This window comes from Castor canadensis, chromosome 4, assembly GCF_047511655.1.
Source record: "Castor canadensis chromosome 4, mCasCan1.hap1v2, whole genome shotgun sequence".
Classification (NCBI taxonomy): domain Eukaryota; kingdom Metazoa; phylum Chordata; class Mammalia; order Rodentia; family Castoridae; genus Castor; species Castor canadensis.
In genome coordinates, this window is record NC_133389.1 from 51,064,247 (window position 1) to 51,078,330 (window position 14,084).

General features: G+C 33.5%; 1 protein-coding gene and 1 long non-coding RNA gene across 3 annotated transcripts in view; one reads left to right on the top strand and one right to left on the bottom strand.

Annotated features, from left to right (window-relative positions):
* Mib1 (MIB E3 ubiquitin protein ligase 1) overlaps positions 1-14,084 on the top strand; it is a 131,343-nt gene that overhangs the window by 78,439 nt on the left and 38,820 nt on the right. For both annotated transcript variants that reach the window (XM_020163561.2, XM_074070144.1), the window contains exon 12: positions 1,426-1,577. In XM_020163561.2, the coding sequence (XP_020019150.2) occupies positions 1,426-1,577 (152 nt within the window). The remainder of the gene's footprint in view (positions 1-1,425; positions 1,578-14,084) is intronic.
* Positions 7,819-13,663, bottom strand: LOC109686305 (uncharacterized). Its single transcript, XR_012447090.1, has 3 exons — positions 13,402-13,663; positions 12,761-12,931; positions 7,819-11,631 (listed from the first exon to the last, which is right to left on the bottom strand). It is a non-coding gene; the product is annotated as an uncharacterized lncRNA (long non-coding RNA).

Sequence of the window (14,084 nt, forward strand, 5' to 3'; positions counted from 1 at the left end):
AGGAACAGGAGACTTTTCAGCTATATGGTTGTTATTAGAAAATAATGTTTCTGAATTAAAGCCATTTTGGAACTGATGGAATCTAGGATATGACCTTGTAAGTAGGTGGCAGATTGGAGGATGGAGAAGGAATCAAGGATGTTAATCTATTGAAAGAACAGAAATTTTTATCTATTGACCATTTTTGTTTGCAGTGGGAGGCAAGGCTTTGTGTTGAGAGTATGAGTTGAGGTTGAGGTAGACAAGGGTAATTGAAAACAGTGTTAATGATTTGGACTAGCTACTGTGGGGACCAGAAGGCAGAACAGACCAGGGGCCTGTGGAAGGGTATTCCAGTCATATTAAGAGCTCATCTCAAGTTGAACACTACACATTTTTAGTGCTATCAGGTACAGAAGGATAGAAAATAGATGGTTGGGTTGAACTTGGGTTAGGAATTCCTTATATGGAGGGATGAAGATATACCTGTGATTGGCAAACTTTTTCAGTAAAGGGCCGGACAATGTAGGTTTTCATGTATTTTCTATCACAACTACATAGCTTTGGCAGTATAGAATGAAGTAGTCATAGGTGATACATAAATGAATGAGTATGGCAGTGTTCCAGTAAAATGTAATTTATAAAAATAGGTGACAAGCAGAATTTGGCAACTGTGATATATTGCCAAAAGGATAGATGGTATATGGCATGACTGAGAATTTGTGAAGCTATGAGTGAGGTCTAAATTATTCATTTATGCAGATGACTGGTAATGAATGACTAATAATTAACTTATTACTGAATCAATAGCTTGAAAAAAATAGTTTGAGACTATTAAGTTTTTGTTTACTTTGAGCTAAGTAGCCGTTTACCTGCCCTTTGAAAACACTTAGGCTGTTGGCTCTCATCTGTGGTTGCTTAATATATTCATCTGGGGAAGTCTGAAAAACTACTGAAGCTTGCCTGATATCTCCAGAGATTAAGTTGGTCTGCAGAACAGCCTAAGTATCAAGAATTTTATGAGCCCCCCCCCCAGTGGATTCTAATGTGTAGCTAAGGTTGAAAACCACTGAATTTGAATTCATTGTCCTAGGGCCTGAGAATGACAGAGATTTTGGTGCAGAATTTGGGGTATAATAATTAATGGTATGACTTCATTTACTTTAAAGCATCTGTTGTTTCTTGCCTGCAGTTTTTTTTTTCTTTTTTTTTTTTTGTGGTACTGGGGTTTGAACTCAGGGCTTTGTGCTTGTTAGCTTGAGCCACTCCACCAGCCCTCTTGCTTGCATTTTTGTATTTAACACAGAACATGATCACTTATTGACAGTTATTGGATATGGCCTCTTTTACTTTGTTTAGTAGTTCTGTGTAAGCATTGCTGTTAGCTGTGATGGTTAATTGAAGGAGGAGTAATGAAAGTCTCTTTAAATTTAAAAAAACAAAAAGGATTCTGAAGGTGATACCCCTCTTCATGATGCTATAAGTAAGAAACGTGATGATATTCTGGCAGTTCTGTTGGAAGCTGGAGCAGATGTTACCATTACAAACAACAATGGATTCAATGCTCTCCATCATGCTGCACTGAGAGGAAACCCCAGGTAAAAGTGCTGTCTCTTGGTACTTTAGGTGCGCTTTGAAAACACCTTACTGATGGCTCTCTTCCTGATATTGATAATGAAATCACTTGAGTTAATCTTCATATCTTAAATCATTTTAAAGGTCTGGAGATTATGCCATCATTCTGTAGACTCATTTTATATGATTTTTTTGTTTGTTAAATTAACACAAATATTATGAAGTTATTATTATATATTAAATATAGGTATAAAATATCAGGAATACTGGCTTCTATCTAAAATTTTAATTAAAATAAATTCCATTGTAAGATTTTTGTTTCTTCAAGATCATTCTTAGGGTATCTTCTAATCCCATGTTACCATTTGCATTGTAATTGTTTTTTTAACTTGTGGCTAAATATAAAGTTACCCAATTCCTCACCAATAATGTAGTTACTTAACATAAACTTCCAGAGTTAGGTGAACCCTAGTCACTGTTACAGTAATAGTTTTGAAAAAAATGGTTTGGTGTATAAAGACTGCTTTAGGAGAGGAGAGTTGTATTATTCGTAAAGGATCTGCAAAGTTCCCAGAACAGGAAAATGTTTAGCTTTGTTTAATGTTAAGATTTTTATGAACTTACTTTTGGGAATAATTTTAACCTTATGATATATTTGAGGAAGTTCTGTCTTAGGTGTCTTCTCTTTATAGTTCAACCAAGTCTACATACCTTGACAGAGGAAATTTTCACTTTGATGTTTATTTTGATCGTTATATCTGTCCTGAATTCTTATTCTTTGATTCCTTATTGTATTTTTATATCATGTTTCCTTCTAACTTTCTGCTATTTTTAAAAACTTCTTAGGATCACCACTAGAGGGTGATCTCAGAAAACAAAATGATCTTATTGTTCTGGCTTGTTGGTACCCTTAACAATGTAGAAGGAAATATAATGTAACATGAAATGATACTAATATCCTAGTAATAATAATAGTATCTAAATATTTTAGATCATGTCTTGAATTTTTTTCAATTACAAATATTTAAATACTCCATACATTGTGCATTGTGAAGGAGACAGAGTAGTATTATGTATTTTCTGCCCTGCAAATAGAAGATGATGGTGATGATAGCACTCGCCACTTGATAACCCTTTGTGTATATTATCTCACTTAATCCTTTCAAACAGCCTTTTGTTTGCTTCTGTGCTAAGAATTAAACCTGGGTCTGTGTACCTGCTAGACAAACACTTAGCCGTCGGGCTATATCCCAGACCTTTCAACAGCTTTTGAGGCAGGTATTAAGACCCTCATTTTATAGGTGAAGAATATGAGGCTTATAAGAGATGAATTTACTTATCTGATTAGAGGAGCAACTGAATTTTAGCAAGTTCTGTGTGCCTAGATTCATAGCTCTTAACTACTTTATATTGCTATTCATGTGTTATGGTCTATATGGGAGGCAAGACACATGAACAGTGAGTGATTTATCTGAGCATTAGCAGTGAGTGATTTGGCTGAGAAAGATGTATCAGTGCATTGTTCCCATTGCTGCCTCATTGTTTACACATGTCTTTGACTGCTTTTTCACTCATGTTGAATCCAATTAGTTCTAAAATTCTGCTTATTTTAATATTTCCAGTCCATTCCATTCTTTCCCTTCCCATTGTTGCTGACCTAATTAAGTACTCACCATTTTTACCTAGACTATTACAGTATCTTTCTAATCGCTCTGATTTAACTTTCATACGGTTATTTTTCTAAATGTACAAATCTAATGGCTCCCCTGTTCTGTTCCAAAACCTTCAGTTGTTTCTTGTTGCACATAGTAAAATGCCACTTTGGTGTGGCATTGGAGCCCTTTTCCCTCCCCTCTCCTTCTGTCACCTCCCTTTTCTTCCCTTCCCTCCCCTTCCTTTTCCTTCTTTCGACAGGGACTCAGGCTTTGAACACAGGATCCTCTGGCCTTAGCCTACCAAATACTGAGACTATAGGTGTGTACCACCACGCCCGGCTCAAAGCCCATTTGGATTTGTCCTGAGCCTTTCTTTCTAACTTTTACCTATCACTAATTAAAATCTCTCTGCATGCCTTGCCCTTCAGCTACCATTATACTGCTCTCCTTCCCTAAAATCTGCTTTCTTCCTCTAATTTTTTGAACATTGTCATTCACAGGATGCTCTGTCCCCTACTTTATCTTCACTATCTTTCTTCGAAAGCCTCCTGTGTCTCATTACTGGAATTATTTCCTGTTTGCTGTGTTTCCCCTTGTTCTGTGTACTTTGTATTGCCTGTACTAGAATCTGCTTAATGCTGTCTTGTTAGCATGTGCATTACTGTTTTTCTTTTCATCATGGGTACCTTTCACAATGCTCTGAATATAGTAAGCACTCAAATGTTAGTCTAAATTTGACAGTAAGATCAAGATTTCACAAGCTATTATTTGATTAATTACAGAATGAATTCAATGGAGGAAACTATGTTAGGAGTTCTAATAGAACAATTACTCAGATTAGAATGGTCTGTGATTGACTTAAGGAGTTTATGTTACATAAATCATAAAGTTTAAGATAAACTGGAAGGTGAGGGGTTTAGGAAGCAACATCTTTTAAATATTTTGAATTATTTCATTTTAATTAGGAGTAGACATAGTATAGTCAATAATACTAAATCTATATAGGAGGAGAGAATTTTCTGCTTCTGTTTAACTCTTGAGGAGTCCTCAGAAAATGTGTGACTTCTTCAACCAGGTAATTTGTGTCAGGTGACAGTTTGAAAAAAGGAAAAAAAAATCCACTTTTATTGTACAACAAAGTTGTGTTTTAGTTAAAGGTACTCAACTTTTTTTTTCTTCCTAATACATTTTAGGCAGTTGTGACTGCAGGTTGGCAGATAAAGCATGATTTAATTGAACATTAAAGAGTGTCAAAAGATGATACAATTTATATATAAATCATAATTGCAAGTAGAGATGTTCTGAGTTTTTTCATGTCAAATTTTTTTATCCTTTAAAGTTGACTTTTCTTTCTTATACTGAACTAACCACTAGTATCAAAAGACTGAAGAACCATTTTTAATGTACTCAGAATTAAAAAAAAGACAAAACAAGAACACAGTAAACCTCTTTAGCTTATGCTCTTGTTTTAGAAAATCAGATATGGCACATTATTATTTCCAGAACCTAATGAATTTACCAGTTTGGATAAAAAATCAAATATGATTAACAAATATGATAATACTTTTTCCTTATAACATTTTATAGTTTTATATTTTAGTGAATTTACCTTGAATTGTGTCATTTCAGCTTGTTCTTTGTTTTATGCTGCAGTTATACTAACTTAATATACTTGGCTTCACTGTTAGACTTTCTGTAGAGTCCATTTTAATTGTAATTGATTATATTTAGTTAGTATGATCTTAGCTATTTTGGGGTTTTTCTTTTTATTAGAGTGTGTATGTGTGTATTCTACAGTAAATTACTTCCAATTGTTACTCTAACCTAGCACCAGGTTATACTTGTATTTGCTTAAAATTATTTTCATTTACTATGATTAAAAATGTTGGAAAATATTTCTAAAATTTGCATGTACATATGTATTTTTGTGGAATTTAAGTTTCATTCTATTCAGTGGTTTTACTTTTAGTTAGCAATAATAATTTTCCAGCAATGATTCAACAACACGATAGAGTTAATAATTACTCGGTGTGCTTTTCTGAAAGAAAAGTCAGTATCCTGGTCCTCAAAATATGTCCAGATGTCCTATATTTTTGAAGAATGTACTTGGAAATGCAGATTTCAAAGGTTCAAATCAATATAGATTCTAGATCTCAAAGCTGATGTTTCCTCATCTATGACAGTAACTGAAATAAAGACATTAAGAGAAAAAATTATTTGTTATACAGGAATTTGTTTTCTTTTAGAATATAAGTTGTGAAATATTGTATACTTTGGTCATGCTTTATAAAGTTTGCAGCATTTTAAAGTAGCTGCTACAACATGTTTTAATACAGTAAGGTTGTTTTTGGGGGGTGGGGAGAGGGAATTCTAGAACTTTGGACTTGGTAGGCTGAAGCTCTTCTGCCTGAGCCATGCATCCAACCCTTTTTGCTCTGGTTATTTTTGAAATAGGGTGTCACTTTTTGCCTAGCCTGGGCTGCAAGCCTCTTATTATAAGCTTACTGTCTTAGCTGGGATGACAGACATGCACCACCACACCCAGCTATTGACTGAGATAGGATTTTGTCAATTTTTTACCTGGCCTTGAATCTTTCATCCGCCCAAGTTGTTAGGACTAGAAGTGAGCCACTGGTACGCAGCTTTTTTTCTGTTTTTAAGAGATTTTAACTAAGAATAATACCTTTGGGCTGGTGGAGTGGCTCAAGTGGTAGAGTGCCTACCTCACAAGTGCGAAGCCCTAAGTTCAAACCCCATTACTACCAAAAGAACAAAAAAATCACAGAAGAATACTCTGTATGTATTCTGGTATGGTGTTTATTTACTTGTTTGGTGGTATTAGGGATCAAACCCAAGGTCTTGTACATGCTAAGCAAGGGCTTTACCACTGAACTATCCTCAGTCTAAAATTTGATGTTCATAGAGATGTTTTCCCCTAGAGTTTAGCCATATTGTCTGACCTCTTTTCTATACAGGTAAAATTTCAAATTTAAATCAACAGCAGGAAATTATTTCTGCTGATAAAAATAAAAACTCAATTTCCTCAGGTAAGCATGAACAAGCTTGTTACTTAGGTACTTTCTATGAGGATATTGCATTTTTAGCTGTCTTTAAGTTTTTAGATTGTCTCACAGTCATAAAAATAAATTAGGTAGCAGTATTCTTTACAACACTGGCAAAAAAATAATTGAGAGGTATTTGGTGGGTAGTAATAACAATATAAAATCATTTTATACATCATTATGGTTTTTCTCTAAAATAAATTGAATGTTAAAAGTAATAATAAAATATGAGTGGACCATGCAATGTGATATACTTATATATTCCAGGCATTTTATTAATTAATTAATTAATTTATTTATTTAGTCGGCACTGGTGTTTGAACTTGGCCTCATGCTTGCTAGGCAGGCGCTCTTACTTCTTGAGCCACTCCACCAGCCAACAGGCATTTTTTATTTACTTGTTTCTTTATTCCCACAAATTCATGTGGTAATATTACTGAATATGTGAGCAACTCAGTTTGAAATATGGTCTGGTTAGTGAGACTGTTGAATATAGGAAGTTTTGATAATCTAGACCCCACTTTGGTATTCTGTATTTTTCTTTCTTTATTATTTTGAACATGCTGAGTGCTGTGCAAAAAAAAGAAAGATTATTAAATGGTAGCATACTTAAAGTATGTCTATTTTCTCTGTTGTGTGCTCATGCATCTCCTCTCAAACATCATGTACATATTATATATGTGTACTTACTGGGCTGGCTGATATATAATTAATATGAACATGAACGCCTGTTTGCAGTGATGAGATTTTTATACACACACACACACACACACACACACACACACACACACACACACACACAACCCCCCCCCCCCCTTTTGCCTGGTTTTTCACTTTGAAATAGAGGAGTGATCAGGACTTGAACATTTGGGTTTTTAAACTACTGCCAGTAACCTTTATTAATTGCTGAACTGTTTTTCTCTGTTTATTAAAGAACATTAAATTATCTAGTTTTATTGTAGTTACTAGGAAAATTGGGTGGATGTTGGATCACTTTCTGCTTTTTGTTTCTCTACACTGAGAGACTTACATGTAAATTTTTTGTAAAGGACAAAGAAAACTGTAGAGAGTAACAGAATGTTATATTAGTGGAGAACTTCATTTTACAACAAAGACAGGAATGGAGAAAAAAGTGGTGAGTAAAAGTAGTGATGCTTAGCATTTTGAGCAGTAAAAACCTTTGGTTCAGAGACAGAGTAGATGTTTACTTTAAGTCTCTCCCCATGATAGTCCATAGTGTTATCTCCTTTTTTCACTTTTCGTGCTAACATTCAGTTGAATAGCGGTAAAATCAAATGCTAATACTGTGGGAGGTATTTACTCAGCCTTTCAAGAGTGTTGCTTTTATATATTGTTACAGTTTTCCTTATTTTAAAATGTGCACATACATGTGAACCACATTACAGTGTCCCATTTCCATCAAATTTTTGGGTGGGCTTTAGGTGAATTTCCCAGATATTTCTTCCTTTGAAGGAAGTTGATTTTTATTACGAAATATACTCTACATTTCATTATTATTTTCTGAAGAATAAGTTTAATACCGAGACTATAAGTAAATAAAACCATTTTATTTGAAATCCTTAAGTCATCCATATGTATTTTCATAAAGCTTTTTATAAACATCTTTAGCCACTGTAGTTCTTCCAAATAAAAGTAACAGTAGAAAGTTATGTGATTTTAATTGCAATCTGAAGAGCTTAAGTAAATCTAAACTAGCTTGCATGTAATGGTGCTCCTGTAGTGATCAATGCATAGCTACAGCTGGTTGAAGGGGACCAAATCCATTGAAGAGGCGATTTGGTTCCATTTTACCAGCTTTAGCACAGCATTGCAGTGCTGCTAGTTTGGAATCCAAGATAGTTAAACGCATTTCCTTAAATTGTAAAAGTACTTCTAGAGGTATTAAAAATTCTTGTATCAGTACTTTAGTCACTCAGTGTAAAATTTCAATTTTGAAGGCACTCTTCCTTCTATTTCCTACTCTTATAAGTTCAGAAATTTTTTTTCCTTTAATGTTAATGCATTAAGGAATTATCAGTGTACATACTTGTTTTCAACATCTTTGCTTAATTCTTAAATGTTAACAACAACCTTTTCTAAACCCAATAGCATTTTAAAAGAACAAACAGACCTGGATATTTTTCAGAGATTATTTAAGTAGTTAACTAAAAGTTGGAGAAGAGCAATGTTAGCCACACATTTCTGCTACTGTTGCTTCTTTTGTATTATAGCTGAGGGCTGATAACAAGTTGCTGACAGGGATGGAGGAATATGAGTGGCCTTAGGAAAATACCTCTACCCTTTGGTTTACAAATAGCTCACACGTGTATTCGGTGTATTGCTTGGACATGTGTTGAGAGGAACTACCATGTATGCTAGATTATTTTTCTTTGTTTTTGCTGTAGGTTTACCAGTCCTTTTAAAAGTGTTTTTTTCCATGACTGAATTCTCTTTTTGTGTTTAGATTGCCTAGTTACATCTCATTAGTAGCTTAATACACTGACTTGTGGTTAACCATATTCTGTGAATTTTGAGTATTAAAAATCTACCACAGACTACATTAAATATCAGTCCCTTAGTTTTTGTTATAATGTGGTTTTACTGTTGGTTTCAATTTTGGGGGATGGATATCTTCTCAAAAATACTTGCATAAAATCCAAGTCTAATAAATTATAGTTTGTATGTAAAGTAAGAGCTCTCAGTAAAACACAAAAAGTAAGATATTCTGTATAGTTACTGTTTTGAACTGAACTGGGAGGTCAACACTAATATGGGCAATATGCAAACAATTCTTATATTAAGTATATTCTGCATCTGTTGGTTGGTAAGTGTCATGCTGCTGATAAATTAATGTAACTACCATTTTTTCCATCATTTATTCTAATGGAAGTGAAACAGGTGTTAAATTGCCTCAACTTAAGTGCTGAAGATAGCAGTACCACTGCTTCTATTTTTACTAGTTATATGGGAGTCATTTAGCAGATCCAGTTGCTCAAGTGTGCTTTTGGATGGCAGCTAAGTTTCATATACTGGCCATATCGGGGCAGGGAGAGGCCATGGGAAAAAATAGTACAGCATTTGATAATGTCAGCATCTGTTATCCCTGTCAGGGAGACAGTTGAAATGTTTGAGTTACACCAGTGTCAGCAGATGCCCAGAGTGTAACATGTACTCAGTTAAAAATGAACAGCTGATCTAAGTGATAGATGTGACATTTTAGAGTGTTTGAAAATATTCTTAGGTATGTTAAACTGAACTTGTAAGCATCTGAATTAATTTATAATTTTACTTTATAAAAGGATAGCCTATCATTTCATTTTCTAAGGATTACACATTCTTAATATTATAGCAAAGAAACTGAGTTGCTGGAATATTTAAAAAGAATTATTAAAACCTTTTATATCTATAAAACAACTAATACAATTGTTCATTACAAAATGTGAGTAGAATAATACCCTGAGTAATTTTATAGAGCAGCTTATACTTTTGAGGACTATATTTTTAGTTTTTGGTATTTAGGATGTGTACAGATAAACGTAACAAATGGAACATGAAGCACTGTTATTCTGCTTTGGGGATGATCAGACAGGCTATGCTTAAATAAATTAAGATTTGAACTCATTTCTTTGAAAAACATAGAATGTTAAAATTGTGCTTCTTATAATTTCCAGTAAACATGCAAGAATGTGCTACTATATGAGTAATTCTCTCATTCTTAATAATTAAATAAATGAAAATAACCCTTCTATTTAACTATATCATCAGACAGAGAATTGAATATAGGTAAACTTGTAGTCATTTCTATTCAACTTCTGACACACAAAAATAAAATATTACTATTTTTATATGTGTATAAATATTGTAGTTCAAACAGTATCTTAGTAAGAAATGAGAGTATATCAATACTAGTATCAGTTTTTTAAAACTTTATAATATAGTAGCTTAAATTAGGTACTATTTATCAGTTGTTGCTAAGAATTTTATAACTTATAAATAGGTTATATAAAATAGACCATATGAAATAAAAACATTTTGATATCTGTAACATGCTATATATAGCAGATCTATTATGTCTATAAAAACTAAATTTTAATTGCATAGTACTTATAAAATGGTTATTCTTTCTGTATAAATTAGTTCTTGACCATGTGCAGTTTTCATTTATATGCCCCTACTTCCTTTGGAAAAAGCAGATTCAAAGATAAATACAGTCCTTTAAATATTGTTGATTCCAGCATTTTGTCATTTGTCATTGTTTATTCTTATTGTTTTAATTAATTTTAAGTACTAACATAGTATTTAAAGTAGAGATTGTGTTAAAGACATGACAGACTTGAGAAGATCAGGGGCCACTTGTTTTCAATGTGCACAGTAGGATTTCACTTAAAAAGATAGTCTTTTAGAATTATGACTATTTCTGTCAAAAAAAGAAAACTTAAAAGAATGAAACTTTTGGTTTAGAAGTTCCTCTGATTATAAATATACAAATGTAAAGGATAGTTATTAAACTATGAGTGAAATCAGCTTTTATTGTATATCACTTTTCTTACCATATCATTTGGCCCTATTAATGTAATACACTTAAGATCAAATTATGGAGACAGAAAATGGGTCATATTTATGTCTCATTCTTTTGTGCTAGTAATATTATTTTCTGTGTTTGAGTGAAATTTTAATTATGTGAGTACTCAAAAATGTAAAATGTAGTGTTTAAAACATAAATGTTTAAAAGAATTCATGATAATTTGAAATCTATTTCTATAAAATTTTTCCTTCACAAAGTATAAATCTTAGAAATATTTAGTTTCTAATTATGAGTAGTGGATACTTTTTTTGGGTGAGTTAGTATTGCCAAAGGTCACATACTTGATACTAGGTTAATTTACCATCCGAAGGTCATCCACGTAGGAAGAAGCAGTGGCTTCCTTTAGCTGCAGTTTAGTTACCTCTCGGTGGCTTAGTACCTACCAAAAATACATACTTCTTTACATTCCATAGCATTATATGTTCATATGGGTACATAAAGAAGTATGTACTCTGAGTAGGTTGTTAGCTGTAAAACACAAAATATCTTATTTTCCTCTTTGTTAATAGAACTTTCAGCTTATTGATGTAGAGCAGAAATTTTTATCACAGGCTAAACTTTGTAACACATTTACCTGATCATGCCATTAATGATTCCTTGTTCTTGATGGACATAAGCCTTCCTAAACTTTGCCCTGGTTTAGGTGTTTTTGCAAGAGATTCATAAGCCAGTGGAGTTTTGCATTATATTTTAGAAATTGCTAAAATCAGCCTAGTGTTTCTTCATAGTCTTCAAAGAGTTTTTCTTCTTTATTATAGTAGTTTGCTTCTAGATCCTACAAAAGATAATAATTGTTTTAAACACCTTTACAAACCAGATACTTTATTCAAAATTGAACTGATTAAGTTGTACTTCTAGAACTGACTATATAGTTGAAACAAGGAGAAAACCCCCATTTTTTCAGTATGTGAGGGAAATGAATTTTTTTTTAAATGGTAAATTTTTCTGTAGCCTTTTTAAGGTTACAGATAAGATCTCATGATCATTTGAAATTTTTTTTGTTGTTCCTTTATCTACATCACTTCCTTACTTGAATTTTGTACTTCTGTCCTTCTGTTTGGGTTGAATACAAATTCATGTAGATGTATAAATGTCTAATTTTGGTGAGTTTAGTTCTTTTTATTTTTAAAACCTTTTTAATAATATAAAGGAAAACTATTAAGACAGTCAGCTTGTCCAAAGTCTTGCATAGAAGAACTGAAAGGTCTATGAACACCTGGATTTTAGCTTGATCATTTAGCATGAGAAAAAGTATAATTGACAAGTAGCCTTTAATTATTATGGTATGAAAGGCTTAATTTAAAAGGAAACCTCTAGGAAATTTCAGATTTGGCAAAGGAGGGAGGGGGGGAAAAGCAGGGGTAGTAGAATTTTTGCAGCTTGTGGTAGAATACTAGCACAACTCGTAGGGAGCAAATCAGAGCATCACAGCAGCCAGCCCAGTTCCTACAGCAGTCCATAATACAGCATTGGAATGACACCATGCACTTTCTGATTTATTTTTATGGCTAATTAATGTTAAGCATAAAAAGTATTTTGTAATCTGCCAAATTTCTTGGTTGACCAAATCTTTAAATAGTTCTTAAAAAATAGTATACTTTGGAGTTAGAGGATGCAGATTTACCTGAGGATTCAAAACCATCAATTAACCCGAAACAGTAAAACCTAAATCTTTAATACTGTTAATGTCAGTTGTGGATTTGTACATTTTTAGATTGAGTTATCTGCTATGATATTTGAACAAAATCCCTTTTTTATACTACCTAAGCCATCAATTTGAACTGTGAAATTAGGCTGTACCAAGAGAGAATTTAGTTTACTAAGAACATGTATTAAGTCAATAATAGATATGCATGCAGAAGGTCATAAGCATCCTTAAGAGAACAGGCCTGGTGCTCTGTTACCTGTGAACTCAGTGCCATGCAGTATTTGCAGTGGGAGAGAGGAAATGGTCTGGAGAGTCACAGCGGCAGCAGCTGGCTATCCTGAGTGTTTCTTCACTCCATCAGCTGATTCAGCACTTCTTTTATGAGCTGGGTGACGAAGGGGGTCTATCAGTAAACACAGAACCTCACCTTTTAAAATAAATTGGAAAAATAAATAAATAAGAAACAACCTACTTTTCTCCCCTCATCCCCTTATTAAAAAAAAAACCCAATAAAACAATCAGTGTTGTTCATTTGATTTGTAATGTCATAAATCAGTTATTTCATTTAATGTAGAAAAAGTTAAGTAACCAAGAATGGTTGCTACACCAGTCAAAAAAGTGTACCTAGCTTTTTTGTTGAATGGAAGAGGGGGAAAAGTTGCAGCAGAAGTTAATTTTATAATCTAAAAATATTAAAAAACAAACAAAAAACCCACATCAAAACACACCTCACATCCCTCCAAGTAACTGTAAACATTCACCCTGTTTTCCTTTGCCCACCAGAGTGCTTTAGGTTCTTCTGACTCCTCAGGAAATATTCTGCATCTTTCTTGTTTTGAGATTTTTTTTTTTGGTTTTGAGCTTCCAGATTAAATTGTAGATCTGTAGTGTAGCTACCTTGTCATATCCAGAGGTCAAGTCTGCAAGCAAGGTCAGGACTTCTACATGGTCACTACAGAGGCTAACTTATTTTCTTCTTCAGTGACCACAGGCTAAACTGTTAAAGCTTTATAGGCAGCTAAGCATTTGAAACATGCACTCCCAGGCAAACAGGCTCTCTTGTGCCTCTCTCTTCCCTGACCATATTTAGTCAACCATAGCAAAAAATAGTCTCTCAGTTGTCGATTGTCGATGCAAAAGCTGAGGAAGCCTCTATCTTGCTTTCGGCCTATTGATTGTTCATCCTGCGGTCCAAACACTGCTTTGCCATTTGTCCTGCTCTTTTTTTTTTTTTTTTTAAAGTGCTGCCAAATAAAGCGGTCTCTCATGTTTCCACTTACATTTCCCAGATTTTCACTGAGCTTGTGCTGAGACTAGGAAAGCCTCATGCGGCTGTCACTATACTTAGAAGCACTGCAGAGAAAGAAAGAGAAAAAAAATCACCCAAGACACTCTTTAGACAGATATGGAGCAAGTGAAATCCCTCCACTGCCAAAAAATATTTTATAACTTCACTTTTTTGTTGGTAAAAAAATGTTTTGGCTGTAATATGTTACACAGCTGAAGACCTGAAGGGATTATATAGGGTTTCATTTAGGGATGGTTATCAATATCTCTGCCTTTTAAATTTATTGCAGAGT